At 51.1% G+C, this 20,005-nt stretch overlaps 1 protein-coding gene across 1 annotated transcript; it reads right to left on the bottom strand.

The window, feature by feature from the left end:
• Nucleotides 1-3,794: 3,794 nt before the first annotated feature.
• On the bottom strand, nucleotides 3,795-13,427 carry LOC311160920 (BPI fold-containing family B member 4-like; the record flags this gene model as incomplete). The annotated part of the gene is made up of 15 exons (XM_084218083.1): nucleotides 13,301-13,427; nucleotides 12,457-12,571; nucleotides 11,909-12,013; nucleotides 11,534-11,689; nucleotides 9,906-9,969; nucleotides 9,482-9,545; nucleotides 8,959-9,050; nucleotides 7,885-8,058; nucleotides 7,248-7,301; nucleotides 6,527-6,694; nucleotides 6,348-6,415; nucleotides 5,330-5,372; nucleotides 4,783-4,846; nucleotides 4,360-4,436; nucleotides 3,795-3,818 (listed from the first exon to the last, which is right to left on the bottom strand). The coding sequence occupies exons 1-15, from the start codon at nucleotides 13,410-13,412 to the stop codon at nucleotides 3,795-3,797; spliced, it is 1,380 nt and encodes a 459-aa protein (XP_084074209.1). The 5' UTR covers nucleotides 13,413-13,427.
• Nucleotides 13,428-20,005: the final 6,578 nt, after the last annotated feature.

Below are 20,005 nucleotides of genomic sequence, written 5' to 3'. Positions count from 1 at the left end.
TCCTCCATGTCTCGTGTTACTATGGGAACATTACAGCTGGTGAGTTTCCTGGGTCAGAAAGAAGAGGAGGGGGAGGAAATCAGTCTGCAGAATGGTTTCTAATTTTAGACCTGAAGGCAGTTATATTTTCAACACTTTGCTTCTGAGAAAGCTCATCACAGAGAAGATGCTGAATGAGAGGTGACTGCAGGCGTTGGGCTGCGGCGGCGCCGTGCTTGCTGGCATTGGGATGCTCTTTCCTACTGACCAAATTCATGTCCCAGTTGTTCAGGAACATAAAGGGACAAAAAAACACCCACAGCAGACACAGGCATCCAAAAGGGGAGTGGTAACAGAGCTTCAAAAGCTGCCCCAGTCACTCAGTCACTGGGTGCTGTTGGCATCTACCCCAGGCAGGGAGAACATGAGGCTGTGCTGATGCCCAGGAGGAGAATCCTTGTCCCTGACCATGCAGCCCAGGGGGAGCATCCTCATCCCTGACTGTGCAGCCCAGGAGGAGAATCCTTATCCCTGATCATGCAGCTCCCACCTCAGCTCTCCCATGGTGATGCTTCACGTAACCACAAAACCTTATTAATTGTACCTACATCTGCTTTCCCTTGCTACAACTATACCCATCATTTCTAGACTCTGAAGCTGCTGAAAAACACTTCAAAACCTTCTATTTCAAAGGCTCAGAAATAGGAAAAGCAAACAAAACAAGCTAGGTTGATTTACTGCAAGGAGTAAAGAACCCTGAAGGTTTATATGCCTGGAGTGGGGACCTGACTAATGATGTTAATGCCTGAGGTTGGCCATAGCAGAAACAGCTCCTAATAAAAGCTTCCTGGTAGAGCTGCAACCATTATTCTTTGATTAATATATGTTAAACCAGTTTCCCAAAAGGAATAAGCTACAGTAGTGAAAAGATGCATTTCTTTGCCAGGGAATATTCTGGCTCCAAGCTTCACTGCATGACTCTGCCTCTCCAGCACGGGGCTGGACTCTCAGGAGCTGCACCCACAATTCTCAGCCCCACCTGGGAATAGCCACAGCTTAGAGCTGCCTCATGCTGGAGAATGAGGGCCTTCTGCTTCTCCCTCCAGACACCCATTTACTGAGACTGCCAGGACAGTCAGGGAAAAGGAATGCTGAAAGAATTGTTTGCATTAACCTCCTTGGCAAACACAAAATCCATCACTTTCCTGGGCTGTCCTGCAGGAGGAGCTGCCTTCCCTCACTACTGGCACATGGAGAAGCACAGATGGTTCAAACCCCAGAGCAGGGGAAACAAGCCCCTTCTCCAGCCCCCACAAAACAGCCGAGAGATGAAGCTTTTACCAGGGGCATTGCTGGAACAAGAGCCAGAGAGCTCCAGCAAACCCTCAAGCCACCAGCAGCACAGCCAGTCCTTGTCAGCCCTCCTGCTGCTCACCCAGCAAAAGATTTCCCAGCCTGTATAGGTTCCAGTGTTAAAGAAACTTTCCTGAACAGGATTATCCCAGCTCTTAAGGGTTCTGGATTGCAGTTTCCTGCTCTGGATATACTCCTGCAGCCACTAGAAATTCAGAGCATGAGATGCACAGGTTGCAGAAGTGACAAGTACCATTGAGAAGATGCTGCCTTTCCCTTTGGAAAAGGCTCCTCTGCTGTTTCCCCCTCAATTCCATGTGATGAGCAGCACGATGGAGGCCAGACCCCAAGAGGAAAAGCCTTTTCCAGGGTCACAAGATGACGTTTCCTCTCCTCTGTGACCCTGGGCTTGCTGTGCCCGCTCTCCATACAGCAGCAAACTCTCATCACACTTTCTTGCCACACTGTTTTCTTTCTCAAGGCAAGCAGAGGCCTGGGGCAATGCCAAATCACAGAGCCCTCTGTAATGTGCCAGAGAAATGAATGCCTCCCAGTAGAGCAGAGCACACACAGAAGTGATGGCCAAATGGGAATGAAAAGAGGCCCTAAACTTCACTCACTGTCCAGAAGGTGTTTGCTCAGGAGCCAGAACAAAACCTTGTATCAACACAGAGTGTTCTGCCACCTGTGGGCAAAAAGGATGGATGGAGACACCGAGTCCCAGCAGTGCAGGAGCCCCGAAGTGGCACAAAGCAGATGCCGGCACAGGTTGCTGGGGAGTTGTCACTCATCCCATCCTCCAGGTCCCACAGACCCTGCTCTGCCAGCCCCAAGGCCATGCTGGTGTCAAGGAACATGAGCAACAGGATCTGAGCTCCCTGCTCCTGGCTCCTGAGCAGGTTCCAAAGCTCCACAGCCTTCACTCTTGTTGGCACCTCACTCCACAGGGGTTCAGCTGGTGCTGGGGCTGTACCAGCCCAGTGCTTCAGTGTCACCACACAGGAGCAGCATTTCTGCCCAGGGGCAGGACAAGGCTTGTGTCACCAGCAGCTGAACAGCCTCTGGGGAGCACAGTCCCACAGGCAGCATCAGCCTGCACCATGCTGGGAACCAAAAGAGCTGTTTATACTCCCCAGGACACCCACCTTCAGTGTCAGCATGGTCTGCAACCCACCCAAAGCCTTTCTGCTGGACACAAGGCAGGCCAGCCCACGTGGTGACAGTGTGTGACACCAGGTTTGTGTCTGGCACTGCTCAGGAGGGCTGGCCAGTTCACACACAGAGAGACCCCCAAAGGGCCCAGCACCTCCTCTGCCATGCTCAGTGATTGCTCTGCAGCATCTCACAGCGATGCTGGCAGCTCCTGCAGCAGGACAGGTTGGGCCCCACAGGCGCTGAGCTGTTCCTACCTTCAGGCAGAAAGGCAGGGTGGAATATTGCCCCATCCCTCCCCTGCTGAGTGCCAGACTGCCACAGCCTCTGGGGACACAAGGGGTAAGTAACACCCTTGTAATAGCATCCAGTGTCGGGAAAAACTGCTGTTGGAGAGGCCACTTAAAACCTGAGATTTGTAATTTTTTTAACACAGAATAATTTGGGCTTTTCAAAATCCAAAATGCTGGGATTCTTGTCACTGTGACATGCAGAGACAGCAGGCTGTGACAGCAGCCTAAGCAGATAGGCTCTGGCAGGCAGATGAGTGTTCTTCAGGGCTATCAGACCTCTCAGTCCTCTTGTAAGGAAGTTTTCCCTCCAGATTCTATTAGGAAATGCTTCATGACCTTTGGAAATTCGATTTAATTTTGATTTCTGCTTGTGGATTAGCATTTGGTCAGCAGGTTATCAGGCCAGGAGGAGCCACTGAAAGTTCAAATTTTTTTCTCAGGAAGTTAAAGTGGGAAGACTTTTCAAACCCAAACTCAAAATATTAATTGTCACAAAGGAACAAGACCCCAGAATAGAGGCAGGACAGAAGCTCACCCTGAGAAACATCAGAAACCAGAACCTCATTCCAAGCACTAAAAAAGTAGGAACATTTATTAAAAGAGTTACATGACAAATGTAACTCAGCACCTCACATCCACCTGGACAAGGATGGGGAGATTCACTTCAGAAGCCACATGCAACTAATTCACTTTTTCATTCTATCAGGAAAAATTTTACCTCAGAACAAATTTCCCAATTCCACTGCAGCACCACATTCAACTGCTGTGACTGTGACCCCAAAATCACAGCAGCTTCTCTAAAGAAATGTTTGTACACAGAGCTGCCAGTCAGGTTTGCAAGTGTCAAACTGTACTCACACAAGCCAATTCATTTTAAAGTATCTTAAATATTATCAAGTATATTGAATCAAGTTTAGTAAAAGAAAAGGCAGATAATGCTGATCCTGGCATTCCATTCTCACTGCTCCCTTCCTCTCTCTGCCCCCACAGTCTTCTCCATGCCTCAGGCTGCAGGGCTCACACCAGAAACACGATCAGGCCCTGGAGGAGAGCAGGGAGAAACACAAACACATTATCTCCCGTCAGGGGACGTTGCCTCACAACACACAGCAAAGACAGAACCCTCCTGGAGAAGTCCAGTTTGTAATAAGGAGGGCACAGAACTCTTTGGGAGGTGTTGGGGGATATCCTGCCTACTCCAGGACACCTCCAGGGTGAACAGGGCTGGAACTTGGGGCAATCCAAGATTCTTTGAATGGTGGCACTGGAGAGGGCTTGCCTGAATGGCTGGATCCACATCACAGCTGCTCCCACTGAGTTCTTCAGAAAGAAAAGAGGGCCTGGGCAGGGAACTGGGACCTGCCCCAGCACCTGAGCACTGCTCATGATGCAGCTGGGTCCACACCTTGTGTGGGCATCACATCCTCAGGCAGCGTTCCCTGACCAGGGAGGTCAGACAGAGCTGCCCTTTCAGTCTTTCAGGGATTGAATTCTACAGCCCCTGCACACACAGGCAGCACTGGCAGGGTCCTGGGAACAGCCCTGGAGCCTTACAGGAGGGAACAGCCATCCGAGCACTCACCGCTTTTATCTGAACATCCACATTCACCAAGGGAATGCGCAGCACCTTGGGCAGTGGGATCCCCATGCTCAGGGCACCTGCAGGGGACAGACAGGTCCTCACATGAGCTCAGCCCACCACAGAGCTGCTCCAGGGAGGGCACAGGGAGCAGAGCTTCTCAGGGCCATCGCTGTGTGCTTGGCTTTCCTCAGCTCTCCACCACCGACTGCTGCCAGAACTGCGGCTGGGGTGGGATGGTGCAAATATAAGGTTGGACTTTTAACTCCATCCTCAAAACTGGGATTTCAGGGTTTTAATGGCTCCAGCACTTCTTGTACATTTCCAAACCCACACACCACCCACACACACACTCAGAGCTCCCTCTTCCCTCCTTGGCCAGCACTCCAAGTGTTCCCAGCATTACAGCCGTCCCGGTCACCTTACCATTGATGGCAGGCATGAATGTTTCCACAAGCAAACTGCTGCAGTGGGGCTTCAGGGTGGAGATCTGAATCAGAGAAGGAACAGCCATGTGAGCAGCAGTGCCTGGCCCATGCCAGCAGCAAGCAGGACCCTTGGGACTGCAAACCACTGCCCACTGATGCAGCAAAAGAACAGTCCCTCTTCTCTTTGAAGCGAATCTACTTTTCTTCTTCAATTTGTATTCAGTCCTTCCTTTAGAAAAACTTCTGCCTCGTGACACTTCTGCTGCAGCTCAGTGTGAGCTTTGCCCAAGCAGAGGTGAATAAACAGATTTCAGCTTTACATTTTCTTTATTAGAAAAGGCAGAAGGGAAAAAGAAACCCCAGCAACAGAGGAATTGTTACAACCTACACCACAGAGCAGCTAACAACTCTGACCATCAGCAGGGGTAATCCATCACAGCATCCCACAGCCACTGCCCGGCTCCCTCCCTGCCCAAGAGCCACAGGGCATCATGCTTGGCTGCTCTCCCTGCCCAGTAAAGCCCAAACTGGTGTTAGAGACTCACATTACTGATGCCAACATCAGAAGACTCCAAGGAGAGGGAAGTGCTGCAGGGAAAGGAGAGCAAACAGCAGGTCAGACACAAGGCACCAGCCAGAGCTTACAGCTAAACCCAGCCAGCTCCAAACACGCTCAGCCCCTGGGCAGAGACCCACAAAGGGACACCTGCATTGTGACATGAAAAACAGGGGCTGACACACTTGCAAGAGAGAAAGGAAAACAGGAAAATAAAAGCTTAACCTAATTTTAATTTGCTTGTCAATGATGCAGCACTGCAGCAGGGCACACACAGCTCCTGGCTGCGCCTTCCCTCTCCCTCTCTTCACTTTCAGGAAGGAGGCAGCTCCTGGCCAGGTGAGAGCAGAGCTTCTGGAACCCCGTGGCAGGGGGGCTGGAACTGGATTATCTTTAAGATCCCTTCCAACCCAAACCATTCTGTGATTCTATGTAAAAGCACACAATTTCTCTTTTCTACTTCTATTGAATCTTGTTATACCCTTGTCTATTGAATTAAAAGCCTTTTGACGCATTTCTATTCCCTATATCGCTGCATACAAGCTATGCCAATTTTGCTTCTAAATCCAGCTCTTTGACAAGCTAAATGGCCCCAAATCCTCAAACCTCCCGCTATAAGGAATGCTCTCCAATCTTTAATCATGCCTTGACTGGCATTAATGACAGCACTTTCCTTTACTGCTTTATCATTCATGTCCAATATCAGGCATTTCGAACCACTGCCCAGGATCAAAGTCAAGCTGACAGTCTTACAATTATTCAGGTTACCTCATTCCTCCTTGTTATAAAACTGACACACTTTCCCTCCAGCCTCTTAAAACTTTCCAACTGCTGCAATCCTTCCTGAACTACCCATTCATTCACCTTATGCCATCAGTCAGGTATGAAATTCTCACATTCAGATGAAATGTCTGGTTTACAGACATGGAAAACATTTCAAGGCAGGAGCCCCAGAGCTAACATTGCAGCACAGAGAATGTCCCCACCTGCGTGAGGGGACAGCTCACCTGCCCAAGGCCAGCTGCAGCACCAGCCTGCCCCCAACAATCGACACACGGACGTTTAGAGCAAGGTCCTGCGGGCAGAGAGGGAGAGGATCAGCAGATGGAAACATCCCCATCCCAACCCCCTCTCCCCCAGCTGGCTGCACGCTGCACCCCTCCGAGGCAGCTCCATCCACACTTACAGCCTTCAGCAGCAGGAAGTTGAGGATGGATCCATCTAAGTGGTCACTGAACAGCTGAATCATGACCGAAAGCTTGACACTGGCTTTGTTTTCTTCCAAGAGGATGAGTGGGTTTCCTCTCAACACCAGTTTGATGCTCAGAGGACTGGTCCCGCTGCAGGCAGAGCACTGTGGGAATTGGGGACGCATGGACCTCACACACCAGCCAGGCAAGGGGCTGGCAGTCTTCAGGCAGACTCTCCCAGCCCCATAGCTCCACAGGGCCTCCCCAAGGTCACACACACCCCGGACAAGCCGAATTACAGGTCCAGCAGCGTGGATCAGCTCTCCATGCTGAGGGCAGAAGGGACGAGGAAGGCAAGGTGGACACAGAGGGGGCTGTAGGTGTCAGAGGGTGCCCAAGAAACGGGATACACCAGACAAGGAAACAGGAGATATTTATCAGCTTTCTATGTCAATGGCCACAGGCTGAGAGAAGGCTTTCCCTGTTCAGGGAGCAGGAGAAGGCTGGAGCAGACAGTGGCACACAGGAGAGCAGGGCAGGGCTGTGCAAAGCCCCAGTCCCTTCTCCCACCCCATCAGCTGGTCAGGCAGCAGGACAGGCTCATGTGCAAGAGGAGGGCAGCAGAAGACAGGGGACCTCTGGCAGGGGCATGATGGCCCATCCAGGTGTATCCTGGAGAGCTTTGCACAAGCCCTTGAGCCAGAACAAGTCGCTTACCCCAGCAGGAGCGATGGTCCGCACGGCCTCGCGCAGGCGGCTGGCACCGGAGAACTGAGGGGACAGAGGCACCAGGAGCCTTGATGAGCCCTCCCGCTGATTCCAACACCCACCCCATCACACAGCACCACGAGCCCCCCACTCCCTCCACTGCTCCCCAGCTGTCTGGGTCACTCCTGGTGGTTGTTACGGTGATGGCACCCGGCTGTGGAAGGTGATGTCCCCCGAGGCTTTCAACACCTGCCCTGTGTGGATCCCTATCGTTCCCCATTGGAAATAGAGATCAGAGGCATGGGAAATGCAAACACCCAGGGAATGGCTCTGCAGACATGCAATGTCTTCTCTCTGTGGCGCTTTGCAGACTCCTTGAAAGGCTCCCAGCCTGCAGGAGTCCATGGCACAAGCAGTACACAAGTGCTCTCACCCAGTGTCCCCAGGGCTGTCCCTGCAGACAAGAGCACGGCTGGGCAGTGCAGGTGCTCTTGCAGCTCTCTGAGAAGGGCAGGAGGGAGGCAGTGCTGGGGTCAGCACACACACAACGCACACAGCCAGGGACGGGCACAAACAGCCCTCCCTGATGCTGTCACCTGTCCCTTGTCACTTGCTCCAGCATGAAACACAGCCCTGCTGTACTCACAACGTCTGGCGAGCAGGGGAAGGTCTGTGGTGGCAACTGGAGCAGGAGGGACAGGACTGCATTGAGGAAGCTCTGGCGCATCACCAAGAGCAGGAGCCGGTCCATCAGAGGAGGCAAAGCAGAGGGGGACGAGTCGTGGGGGATGGTGCTGCCCCCCACCTGCTTCACCACGCCCTGCAAAGAGAGGTGACACAGACATCAGCCCTCGGAGCCTCAGGCGTGGTCAAGTCTCACAGGAGTGCAGCAGAGCCAGCTGAACATCCCTCGGGAAAGCCCCGGACTCGAGCAGGTCACTCTGTTTCATCGATGGCAGGATCTGACAAAGATGAGCCTGCGTTACTGAGGTGCCATTAGCTAATAACACACTGTCCAAATCACAAATCACTGCTTCACTTCATCCCTGAGGTGTCACACTCCAAGCACCGAGGGGTGATGGGGCTGCACACGGTGATCTCAGACCTCCCCCAGCCACCCTCCAGCTGCACAGACACCCACACAGACACACACTTATTGCTAAGGAGACTGATTCTGACCATCCGGGGGGGGCTGGGACAAAGGCTTCTCCAGTGAACTCATTTCACCAAAGTTAGGTCAGCACATGGGTTTCACAGGCTGCAGTGTTTGCTATGAACCCTTGCTCCTCTTACAGCACGTCACACTGGCTTTTTTCTAGGTTTTTTAAGCTCTCTGCCAGCAGCTCGCTTTCTGCTGTTTGTTTTTTTTCATCCACAGTGGGGCAAAAGGAGCTGCATTCTTTAGCCTTTGAGTCTATTCATCCATCGGGCGGGCGGGGCAAGGGAGACCAGGCGAGCAGCCAGGAGAAGAACTGCTCATCCCAGCAGCTACATCCAACAGACACAGCCTCGGGCAGACTCAGGGTAGGTTGGCATCCAGAGCACAAGAAGAAAAGCCCACACAATCACTTAGTGGTGATTTGGGTAAGGATCTAAGCACTTAGGAGCTGCATTTCCAGGACAAATCATTAGCCCAGCTCCTCGTGGGATTCTACAGCTCCCATGGGATGAGGAATGCACAGGTAGGATCCCAGGGTCCTGCTCCCCAGCATTAACTTACATCTAAATCCAGCCCAAGGAACTTGCCAGAGGTGTAGGGGATGCTGGCCAGCTGGTAGTGGATGGTTCCTGCTGTGCCGACCGGGATCACTGCTACACACAGGAAAAGGATCGTTACAGCACCGTGAAATCAGCGACACAGCCTCCCCTGAGCCCAAGGGCCACCAGCCCCCACACCCACAAACAGGCCCAAGCATTCAGGGCTGAGGGGCGCTTGCTGATACTCCAAAAAGCCAGAACATCCCCAATTTCAGCTTGGTGGGATCTGCATTTAGGATATAGCACAAAAAGAACATCAAAGAATATAAGAAAAATCCAAAGGTGATACATAAAAATGGAATAAGGAGGGCTTAGGTGGGAGCAGTTCACTGGAATACTGGGCTGTCAGTTCCAGGCTCAGCCACAGCCCTGCAGAAGTGCTGGACTTCTGCTGATGCACTGAGGGACTTGATGTGGGAAATGGGTCCTGTTCCCACTGTGTGAAACACAGGGCAGCAGTGCCTCACCCTCCACAAGCAACGCACCATTGAGAGTGCTCAGGAGATGGATGTTCACAAGGTTCATCACGATATCCACCACGGGGCAGAGCTGCAACACAAAGCACACATGGCACTGCTCAGCCCCCCTCACCACCATCACCCACAGCCTGCCCAGAGGCCCTCCTTCCCCCACCAGGGAAAAAGCTGCATGGCAATAGACACAGCTGGCGTGCTGTGAAAGACTTGGGGCAGTGGAGCATCCCTGGAGCTGTGGGACCACACTGAAATGCTTTAATCTGAGACATCGCCCTAGAGGCAGCAGCCCTGGGGACACCCCAGCCCCACAGCCCATGGCAGGGATATGGGAGAGCAGCACAGAGACACAGTGGATCTTGCTGTGGCCTCATAACCAGTGTTTCCCGGTATTTCTGGGCTTCAGCTGTGAAAGGAGGACAATCCTCAGCCATACCAAAGCGGGCAGAGTCGCTGTCAGCTGGCGAAGCACCAGCTCATTCACTGACAGGGTGAGCAAGCTGGAAAAGAAAGGGAAAAAACCTCCAAATCAGCACAAACAAAGCTCCAGGACAGGAGACAAAAATATCTCCAGCCTTCATTTTACATTCTCCTGTACCCTCAGTCATCCCTTCAGGGCCAGTGCTGTGGCTGATGCTCACTAGAGCAGGGGTTGGAGATAAAAGAGCCCCTTACCCCACTGAGGAGAGAATTTCACTCATTGCTGAGAATCACAGAATCATTAAGGCTGGAAAAGACAACCAAAATTATCAAGTCCAACCAGCAGCTCTGCACCACTACCATGTTCCCTACTAAACCATGTCCTCTCAAGTGCCACAGCCACATATTTTTAGCGCTTCCAGGGTGTGTCCCTGCCTATTCCCTGGGCAGCCTGTTCCAGCGCGTGACAACCCTTTCCGTGAGGAAAACTTTTCCTTCAGCTCTCAGGAAGCTTTCACTGCAGGAAAAGAGTGAGCCTCTCACAGTCTAACTTTGTGCTTGGTATCTCCCTCAGGTATTTAAATCAGTGCTGTAGTTAAGGGAAGAGGGAGCTGTTAGGAAATATCTTCATGTTAGTTACTGGGAACAAACAATTTACATCTGGAATAACAAGAGGAGAAATCTGCTGTGTGACATTTCCACGCTGCTGCTGAACAGCTCACTCAGGAGCTGTGATGCCTGCAGCAGCACAGAGGCAGTTTTGTCTGATAATCAATATATTTCTGGACTGTCGAGTTGGCAAGACGCAGACAGCAGGAATTCATAGAGCACCTGTTATTTATGCCCAAATTCTGTCTACAAATGGACCTGAGGAGCTGCTGTGAAGTCATTTGTGTATATTTACTCTTCCCTCGTCCCCCTAGGAGTTCACTTTCTGCAAACCATCACTTTAATCCTGCTAAAAATTAAACCATGACCCCAGAGCAGGTGAGTCGTGTTCCTCTGTTCACTCACACAGCATTTTTCAAAGCAGCTGCTGCACTGATTGAAATATAATGCATAATGCAAAAATTAATTAGGAGAATTTCAATGAACCTGAAAAGTGAGTAATTCAAAAGCAATAGAAGAAAATATTTCCCATTATCAATTTACTGCTGAGTTCATCAACACATGAAGTCAGCAAATCCTCACTGTCAAGAATTTGATAAGACTGAGTAAGAGATGGGACATTTGCATGGAATTACACACCACCACAGCAGTCAGAGGGAAAATCCACATGTCAGGCATGGGACAGCAGTCAGAGTACAAAACCAGGAACCAGGGAATGTAATGGTCCTGCTTTCCTGGAATTCTCCCAGCCTTATCACTCCTACCCTTTGGATATCAATTCTCTAGCTAAGTCTAGAGAAAGTGTGTTGGGAAAGGTACCAAACCTCATGCTTCAGATCTTAAAATTTCCACAGGTAAGCAGGGCAAATTAACCCTCATTCCACTGATGCAACTGGCATTGGCAATAGGGAAGAAATTCCATCCCTGAGGCCTGGCTCTGTATCAGTGAGCGCCGTCTGTGTCCTGGCAGACTGTCCATATTAATAAAGAGGAGAGGATTGCACATAAAGAAAAGATAAATCCAGAGGCCCTTACCCAGAAAGGACCTTGATCTTTACGGCCCCAAGAATGCAGAGGCAGTCTTCAGTGACAACCTGGAACGTGCCAGATTCAAAATTCGTGCATTTAATGTTGGCAGTAATGTTCACCTCCACTAAGATATCAATGAGTTCTGAGAGCAGGCCAACCAAGCTGCAAAAACAGCAAACGGGATTATTGCATCTCTCAGCCTCTACACACAGAAACTCACCCAAGCCAGGAGAAACAGCCTTCTCCATTTCCTGCAGGCTATTACCAATGCCACAGGCCATCTTTTGGTGTCTGTTTTGCTCTGTGACTTTATCATAGGTAACAAACACTTCAAAATCCTTAAGAGATGCAGAATATGTCCCTCACTGAATCCCCACTCACCAGTTGCCTCTGAGCTGCAGCTTTGCCCCGATGGTCAGCTGGACCCCAATCCCTGGCAGCAGCACCACCGACAGCCTGGGCACCCGGACCTTGATGAGGTGCAGGCTGTGAACAACAGCAAAGGCTGGATCAGATTAAAAACACCTTCCAGCAGCTGAGCAGCTGCACCCAGGGAGGACCTACAGCACCCACAGCCCCCCAGCCACCTCCAGCAGGAGGTACAAGGATAAGAGACAGCTGACTACAGGAAGCCTAGAACCAGACTGGGGTGGAAGCTGACTTTGGAGAGCTGTCTGCTTTTTCCCTCTGTGGTGCCTTTTCCCTCTCGCTGTGCTGCCAGGCATTAACAGCACCAGCAGAGCTGTCATCCTGCAGCCATAACCTGCAGTGTCCCTTGCCACCCATGCTGGGACCACACTGCCAACATTATTGGGTCAGAATTTCAGTTCCACAATAAAACAAGGATAACAGCCCAGGCCAACCAGGGACAGCTCAGCTTGTCTTGTTCAGAACTGTTGCTGAAGGTGCACTCACAGTGAAGCACTTACTCTGTGATGCTGGTGGGAGAGTTCAGCTGACTCCCTTCACCCATGATGTTGGGAACCACGAGACCCTGCAGGTGCTGGTGGATGAGCCCACTATGAATTATGGCATCTAAGAGAACTGGAAAACATCTCTGTGTGAGGACCAGCACGGACAGCAGTGACCTCTCCCCCCTCAGGCAGATCCATCCTGGCACAGCAAAGCCCCTCCACTCCCCAGAACTCCTCATGGAGAGACATCAGCTGTCTCCATACAGTAAAATAACACAGGGATGGTATTTTACAACTTTGAGGGGGTGCAATAAACCAAAGTTGCCCGTGGTGAAGCAAAAATCTCAGAGGCTGTGTTCTGCTCACAACTCCTCTCCCCTTAGTCAAAGAGATTTTTACTTGTTGATTTTTCGCCTGTTTATTTTTGCTTTCGGCTTTTGGAGTTTTTTAGTAGAAACAACTTGAAACAAACCTGAACATTGCAAATATTATCAGCTCTGCTACTTCACACCAGCTGTTTGTCAAATATCAGCTGCTCCAATATGGAAATGAGAAACTGATAAAAAAAGGGGAAATAACCCAGATCTAGCCCTGAAATTCTGTGTGGCTGCTTGGAGCTGAAACGTGCCCCAGTTCTGGAGCAGAGATTTCCCTGACCCATGAATCTGTGATGGCTCTCAGGGGCTCTGAGCAAAGTCTGCAGCCCTGAGGAATTATGAAATAAAGACGATGGGGAATAAAACTCAGGAAGTTTTACCACCCTCTCCCAACCCCCCACCCCGCACCCCACCCCCTTCCCCGTCAGAGTCCCACGGAGCTTTCAAAGCAAACACAACTTTGAGGTGTTTGTTGTAGTTACCATTCTGCATGGCCCGAGGGCTGACAGCACAGGACAGCCCAGACAAGACTCCCTGCGAGGGTGAGAGGAGGCCACAGAAAAAAATGATCCCAAAAAGCTTCAAAACCATCATCTCCAGAAGATTCCCCTGCTGGCAAGGGAGACATCAGAGGGGACAGTGAGGAGAAAAACACTCAGAAACAACCCCAGTGTCTTTAAGAGGAAAGAAGTCAAGAAAGGAATCCCTCCTTTACTCTTTATCTGGATCAAAGGAGACTGTTCAAGCCCAGAGCAACAGAACCTTCTTCACATTCACACACATGGACAGGCTCCACATGTGGGTCAATAAAAGCCCTTTCCTCATCCCTTGTGTCTGGCCCAAAATGTTCACACAAAAGAAGCCAAACTTGATGTTTAAGCTATTTCTGTATCCCTGCAATACACAGTTACAGGGTTTTGGTGAGGAGCTTTGCCAAGGGAAGCATCTGAAGATTATCTGTGCTCCTTCTACCTTTCAAAAGCAATAAACTAAAGCACAAGTGATAAAAATAAGCCAGCTAGACGTTATAACTTACTAACTACTAACATCAATTTAATTATGACATAGCAGACGTGGGGAGGTGATCAGGAGCTTGGTGCCCAGCACAATCTCCAACCAAAGCAGTCAAGCACTTCCAGCGTGAGGACCCTGCCACTGCAGCTGCCACCCGGCCACCACACAAGCAGCACCCAGAAGATGTTACCTGACTCAGCTGCAGCCAGCTGGGATGGGCTCCTGGCTCCACTCAGGCTCCTCTGGACTCCTCCGAGACTCTGCGATCTCCCTCTGCTCCCCACAGCTGAGATGAAAGCCCCTATATAGAACCTGCAGCCAGTGGACACGCCCTTGGGCCATGATTAGTCATCCATGGCAATGATCTGCCAGCCATCCCTGGCTACGATCAGCCATCCCTGCCCACGATCAGCCGTCCCTTTTCCCCTGGTCCTTGCAAGCTGCCCAAGGGAAGCCGCTGGGTCCGCTCATGAGTCACTGCTCGCTTGGTGTCCGGAAGCTGCTTTCTGACCTTGCCCCCTCCGGTCTGTTCTAAAAAGGCTGCCCTGCACACGTGCATCCAGTGAGGATGCCTATGGAACAAACTTGGTAGGAAATAGTAAGAATTTTTGAAGACTCCTGAAGGCTGATGTAACTTGCCATGCTGGAAGGCAGCACACACAGCATAAGTATGCAGATTTAGACGTAGAATATCTCTTTTTGGCAAGCTGGCAAGGTGTCAAATATAAAAGAATTTTTCCTGATCCAAGTGCAGTACTGAGAGAAGATTTTCTTGACAAACAGCAATGCTGAGAGTTGGACAGATCTGATAAAGGTTGACATTTAGATTGATTTCAGATGGGTCTGTAAAGTGCCATGTAAAAAATGAAGTTGTAGTGAAATGCACAAAGCCAACGATTTACATAGTTTTGAATAAGCAACACTTATGGTAGCAGCAACACTGGTAGCAGCAACACGGATTTCGAAGGAAAGTCTCATCCTGCAGGAATAAGGCTCTCACCCCACAGCAGATGCCTTGGCTTGGCTTAGCAGAAGTTTCCATTGTGCAGGGCCCCAGGAAGATTTTATCTGGGCACTTTGTTTGGGTCTGGTCACCCGTGCTCAGCTGGGATGGATGTGGGGAGCAGCAAAGGGCTGCTGAGAGCTGGGAAGCTGGCGAGGGGCTGGGATGCTCAGCCTCATGGAACAGGGAGCAGTAGAGATACAATCATTCTCCACAAACATGGGAGAGGAGAAGGAGAGAGAGGGAGGAGAACTGCCTGGGCTCATAGAAAGGCTGGCAGAGAAATAAACAAAGCTTCAAGTTGAAGTTAGGAGAAAGCTGCTACCATCACAGTGAGTTTAAGGATAGTTTTGCCCTGGGAATACAGAAGGCAGAAAAATATAATACTTCAAATACTACACGAGGTGTGTTTTTGCAGCAGCAGCAAAGTGCTTGCACTGGGTTCTTCAGCATGTGCTGCCCTCTGCTCAATGGAACAAACTTTGGCAGAAATGGGAAAACTGGGAAAGGGCAGGGGGAACAAAGTAATTTTTAAGTGCTGACTGCAGCTGGGCTGTGAAGTCACAGCCTGGTCTCTGGAATGCTGAAGTTCAGGTGATGAATTGTTTTTCCCATCCAGGATTTACTGGGGAATCTGGCAGCATGCAAGCCCTGGGAGGCAGTTAGGCACCTTGGTCAGGGGCAGCTCAGCCCTAAGCCTGGAAAACAGGCACATTGTAAAAGCTGACTCACTGTTCTTCTGCCTGGCTATGAGCCGAGCTGGCGTGTTCAAGAGAGATTTTTTTCCCACTTTTGTTAATGAAATTGCTTCGGGAAGTGGAAGGAAGGAGCTGTCTCTGAGCTCCCCAATGCAGTGTAAAACACTGAATTCAGCACCAGAAACATGTCATTAGTGCAGCACTGTCTCTGTGGAGTCACCTGTGTTCTGGTTGGTTTGGGATGGATTAATCTTCCCAGAGCCAGGCTCCAAAACTAATTTTGAGCAATAGGATTCGCCAAAACTTAAACCAGAGTTTAGAAAGGACCTGGAAGGTTTTAGTAAGAACTGAAGGACTCAAACCCTCCTCAAGTTTTGGGGCTTGGGACTTGACTTGAGCCCAGGATTGACAGAAACCCCCAATCCCCAGGGCCAGATTTACATTTGCTGGTTTAGCAGCTCCTATTGTCAGCAGGAGGGCAGAACAGAGTAATTAATAACCATCATTCCTGCAGCACAGCCAGCCTTGCTAAGCTCAGGCTGACCTGGGGCTGCTGCTGGGCACACAAAGCCCAGACCCGTGGCAGGGCGTGCGTGGGCAGACGTCAGAGCCTCCTTTGCAGCTGTACCCCTGTCTGATCACTCAGTCCTGCAGTTTCCTACACGAGCAACTTGAGAAGCAGGAACAGAATCTCAGAGGGTGTAGGCAAGGAAACCAGGGAGAAGGACACAGGCACGGGCAGTGGCTGCCAGGAACTCCCTGTGAGGAGGAGGCAGAGCAGCAGCATTGATTTCTGGAAGCATCTGCAATGGTGAGCATAAACAGCAAAGCCGAGTAAAATCACTGCCATGAGATAAGCACAAATCGATGTCTCCAGGAATTTTATAGACAGGAAATTTTCTTCTTCTGAGACGCCAAGGGAAGCAGAAGGAGCCAAATGTTATCAGCCTGCAAAAAGGGACAAACTTCATCAGGCAGCTGCAGTGAGACGGAAAATAAACACACAGAAAAGCGTCACTCGCTGGGCCCTCTAAGAGCAAAAATACGGGAACTTCTGCAGACGGGTGTTCAGACCTTGCCCAGAGCTCCCCAACACAACACTGACAGCAGCCCAGGCTGCAGGGCTCCCAGGGACACCCAGGGAAGCCCGGGCAGCCTTGCAAATCCCTTCCCAGCTGCTTTGGGCAGGTACTGGCTCCACCAAGTTTTGCAGTATTTTATCAGTATCTGTCAGTGCAAAGACCCAAGTGCAGCCAAAGTGCTGCCCTGAGCACCTTTCTGGGTGGGTGTTTTGCATCTGGACTTTCAGGTTTGGCCCATTCCGGGTTTCCCTGGGGCATCCTTTTTCAGCTGGCCCTGCACAAGGCACGCTTGGTGAGCAGAAGAGGTTGTGACTTTCCTGAAGGACTGCCAGGAGCCTCCAGTGACGGAGCACAGGGCACACACCACTGTCTGCCCTGTGTTTGGGGTGCATGGCCAGAGCCATCCCTGGCTTCTGCAGCAGCTGACCTACACCAGCATCTCTCCATCTCTCTATCCCTCCCTCCCTTCCTGCTGCTGCCCAGCACTCCCCCAGCAGAGCCACGGTAGCCTGGGTTCCTCAGTGATGCAACGTGCACCTCAGAGTCAATTCCAGTTCTGTTTTAAGCAAATGAATCCCTCTCCTGCTTTCTTCCCATCACTTCCAATCACTCGCACTGCGAGTGCTGTGAACGCCTCAATTCCTCCTCACTCTTCATTCTTCCAATTTATTTTTTGCCTTCCTCTCAGGCTGGAAAATGGATTTCTGTCCATTTTGTTGTCTCAGAAAGTGTTGGCACTGTGGTGCCAGAGAAGGCTTTTTAAATAAAGACAGCTAATTCTATCTGACTGAAGGATAGTGACACAGACTCAAAGTCATGTTTCTGCCTTGCCTGAGGTTTGGGGAAGCTTTACTTTACAAAAAGAAAAGCAGTATTGAGTGAAATTGTCCTTGATAGTCTCCATTAATCCCTGGGAAGAATTAGCAGCAGCTTTATATTACATTCATACATCTTCTGGAAGCAAAGATTTCAGGCTTTCTGTCTTATTCACAGCTTTTAATAGAGACTTGACACGGTCTCTTCGGACACATCATCAGCACAGGTGGCAGAATTAGTACCCTGCTTTGTCCAGATGCTCCTCGGGGGATAAATTACAGCCCTGCAGGCAGGCAGGGTTTGGAGTCAGCGTTATGGAAATAAATGCTTATATCCAGGAAGACACCGACTGTTCTAAAGATATTGCAGCTGAAACCAGAGAGTGAGTTCATGTTAAACAAACCTTGCTGATGAGTTAATTAGCCTGACGAGCACGGATGAGGTCTAACTCACTCAGGTGCCATTTCCCTTCCATCAGTTTGGTGATGGTGTGTCGATTCTGTCTTGGGGCAGAAACATCAAAACAACCAACGTGATTCTGAAAGACGGAGACAAAAAGGCATTTAAAGGACAAAGAGGCATAAAAATCCTGAGCAGGCTGGAAGGCAAAGAACAGGGTCACACCACATAGGTAGGTGGCTGTCCTGCCTCCGACGCCGCGGGGCTCGGCGTCCCAGTCCACACCTACAGTGGTGTGGTATTTGTGAGCACCCATCCGTGTCCTATGCACCGAGGAGATGCCACATTTCTCACACATCCTCCCCGTTTCCACACAGAAGAGCCATTCCAATGCAAGGGATGGGGAGGAGCTCGGGTCTCTCAGGGGGAAAGAAGCAGAGACGGGAGTGAGCTGCAGCCGTGTGGTGCAGGGGGTGCACGGGCCCAGAGCTAATCTGGGAACAAGCCTGGAGGGTTTCTGGTGAAATACACCCGCGTAGCGCAGAGGAGCGCTAGGGACAGGCTGCGGAGCACGCTCCGGAGCCGGGAGAGCAGCTCGGGCAGCCAGCGCGGGACTCGAACCCGCGGCTCCCGGAGCTCAGGGCGGCTCCCTTGGGCTGTGCCGCCCCCTGCTGGCGGCGGGCGGCCCCGGGAGCGGCGAGGTCCGGGCAGGGAGCCCGGGACGGGCAGGGACACCCGGGACGGGCAGGGAGCCCCGGGACGGGCGGAGAGCCCCGGGACGGACAAGGACCCCCGGGACGGGCGGAGAGCCCCGGCTGCCCCCGGTGACCAGGGACGGAAGGGGGCACGGGCAGCGCAGGGCGGCAGGAGGGCGTTGATGGAACGCTGGGGGTTTGGAGCTGGAATGGAAAATGCCCAGGTTGGGAAGGTTCCACAGGAAAAGGTTCATGACGGGGATAAAGCTGTTTAAAGCTACTCCCGGTGCGGGCAGATTGATTCCTGTGCACCAAATGCAATAAAGACAAAATAGACAGAGACCATTTAATTCCCCTTTCACTAAGGAGAGCTATTTGATATCGACCTGACACATGGCAAGGAGTGCAATGCCAGTCCTGAGCATGGACAGAACCCAGGGGCTTGGGGCACATGCCAGGGCCAGGTAACTCACACTACAGTATCACAGACAGAGTGATGGAAACAGACATTTTAGCAGGGCTGAGTCCCTAAAAGAGGGAACATTTAGACTAGAGATAAGGAGGAAGATTTTTTACAATGAGGTTGGTAAGACACTGGCGCAGCTTGGCCAGAGAAGCCGTGGCTGCCCCATCCCTGGAGGTGCTCAAGGTCAGGTTGGAGCAACCTGGTGTAGTGGAAGATGTCCCTACTCATGGCAGACGGTCTGGACTAGATAATTTTGGAAGGTCCCTTTCAACCCAAGCCGTTCTATGATTCTAAGTTACAAAAACAATGTGGCTCGAGGATGATTTCACTCACACAGTGAAAGCAATACTTTGATAGCACAGAGTGATCTGTTAACAATATCCACTGAGAAGCTCTACAGCAGAGCTCCTCCCATGCACAGAGGGACACGCTCGCTGGCACAGCCATGCCAAAGGCCCCAGCCACCCCACATTCCGTGCAAAAGAACCACGTGTCCCTCACCTGCACAGCAGCAAGGGAGGCAGCGTGGTGCAAAACCCACTGCAATACTAATTAAAACCTAAATAAGCTTCCACAATTGCTTTTAGCGTCCCATCACTGAGCAAGAAACCCCTTTTGTAAACATTTGGGGGCAGAGGTGCTTACAACTGGAATTTGTGTGTGAAATCACCACGTGCTCCACCGAGGCGTTCCAGCTGGATCACCCTGATACCCAAACACTGAACCACAGCGTGCAGCCCTCCAAACTGTCTTCAAAATGAAGAAGAGGATTTTTCACAGCATCACCAGGATCTGGTAATTTCCAACAGCCTCTCCTGCCTGCAGATGCTCAGACTGTAAATAACCACTACACGTTTTTGCTGCCACTGATATTTTCTCGCCCGAGGCAGCCGCTCGCTGTCCTGCCTCCGAGATAAGGCTGGGGAGCTTCACAGGGTTTGGGTGCTTTGAGTGGAATCTTCTCAACATCAAAGTCCCAGTAGGGTTTTTAGTGAGGCTTTAGAACCGAGTTAA

This window comes from Fringilla coelebs (assembly GCF_963513975.1).
Source record: "Fringilla coelebs genome assembly, chromosome: 18".
Classification (NCBI taxonomy): domain Eukaryota; kingdom Metazoa; phylum Chordata; class Aves; order Passeriformes; family Fringillidae; genus Fringilla; species Fringilla coelebs.
This window is presented reverse-complemented; position numbering and strand designations above follow the sequence as displayed.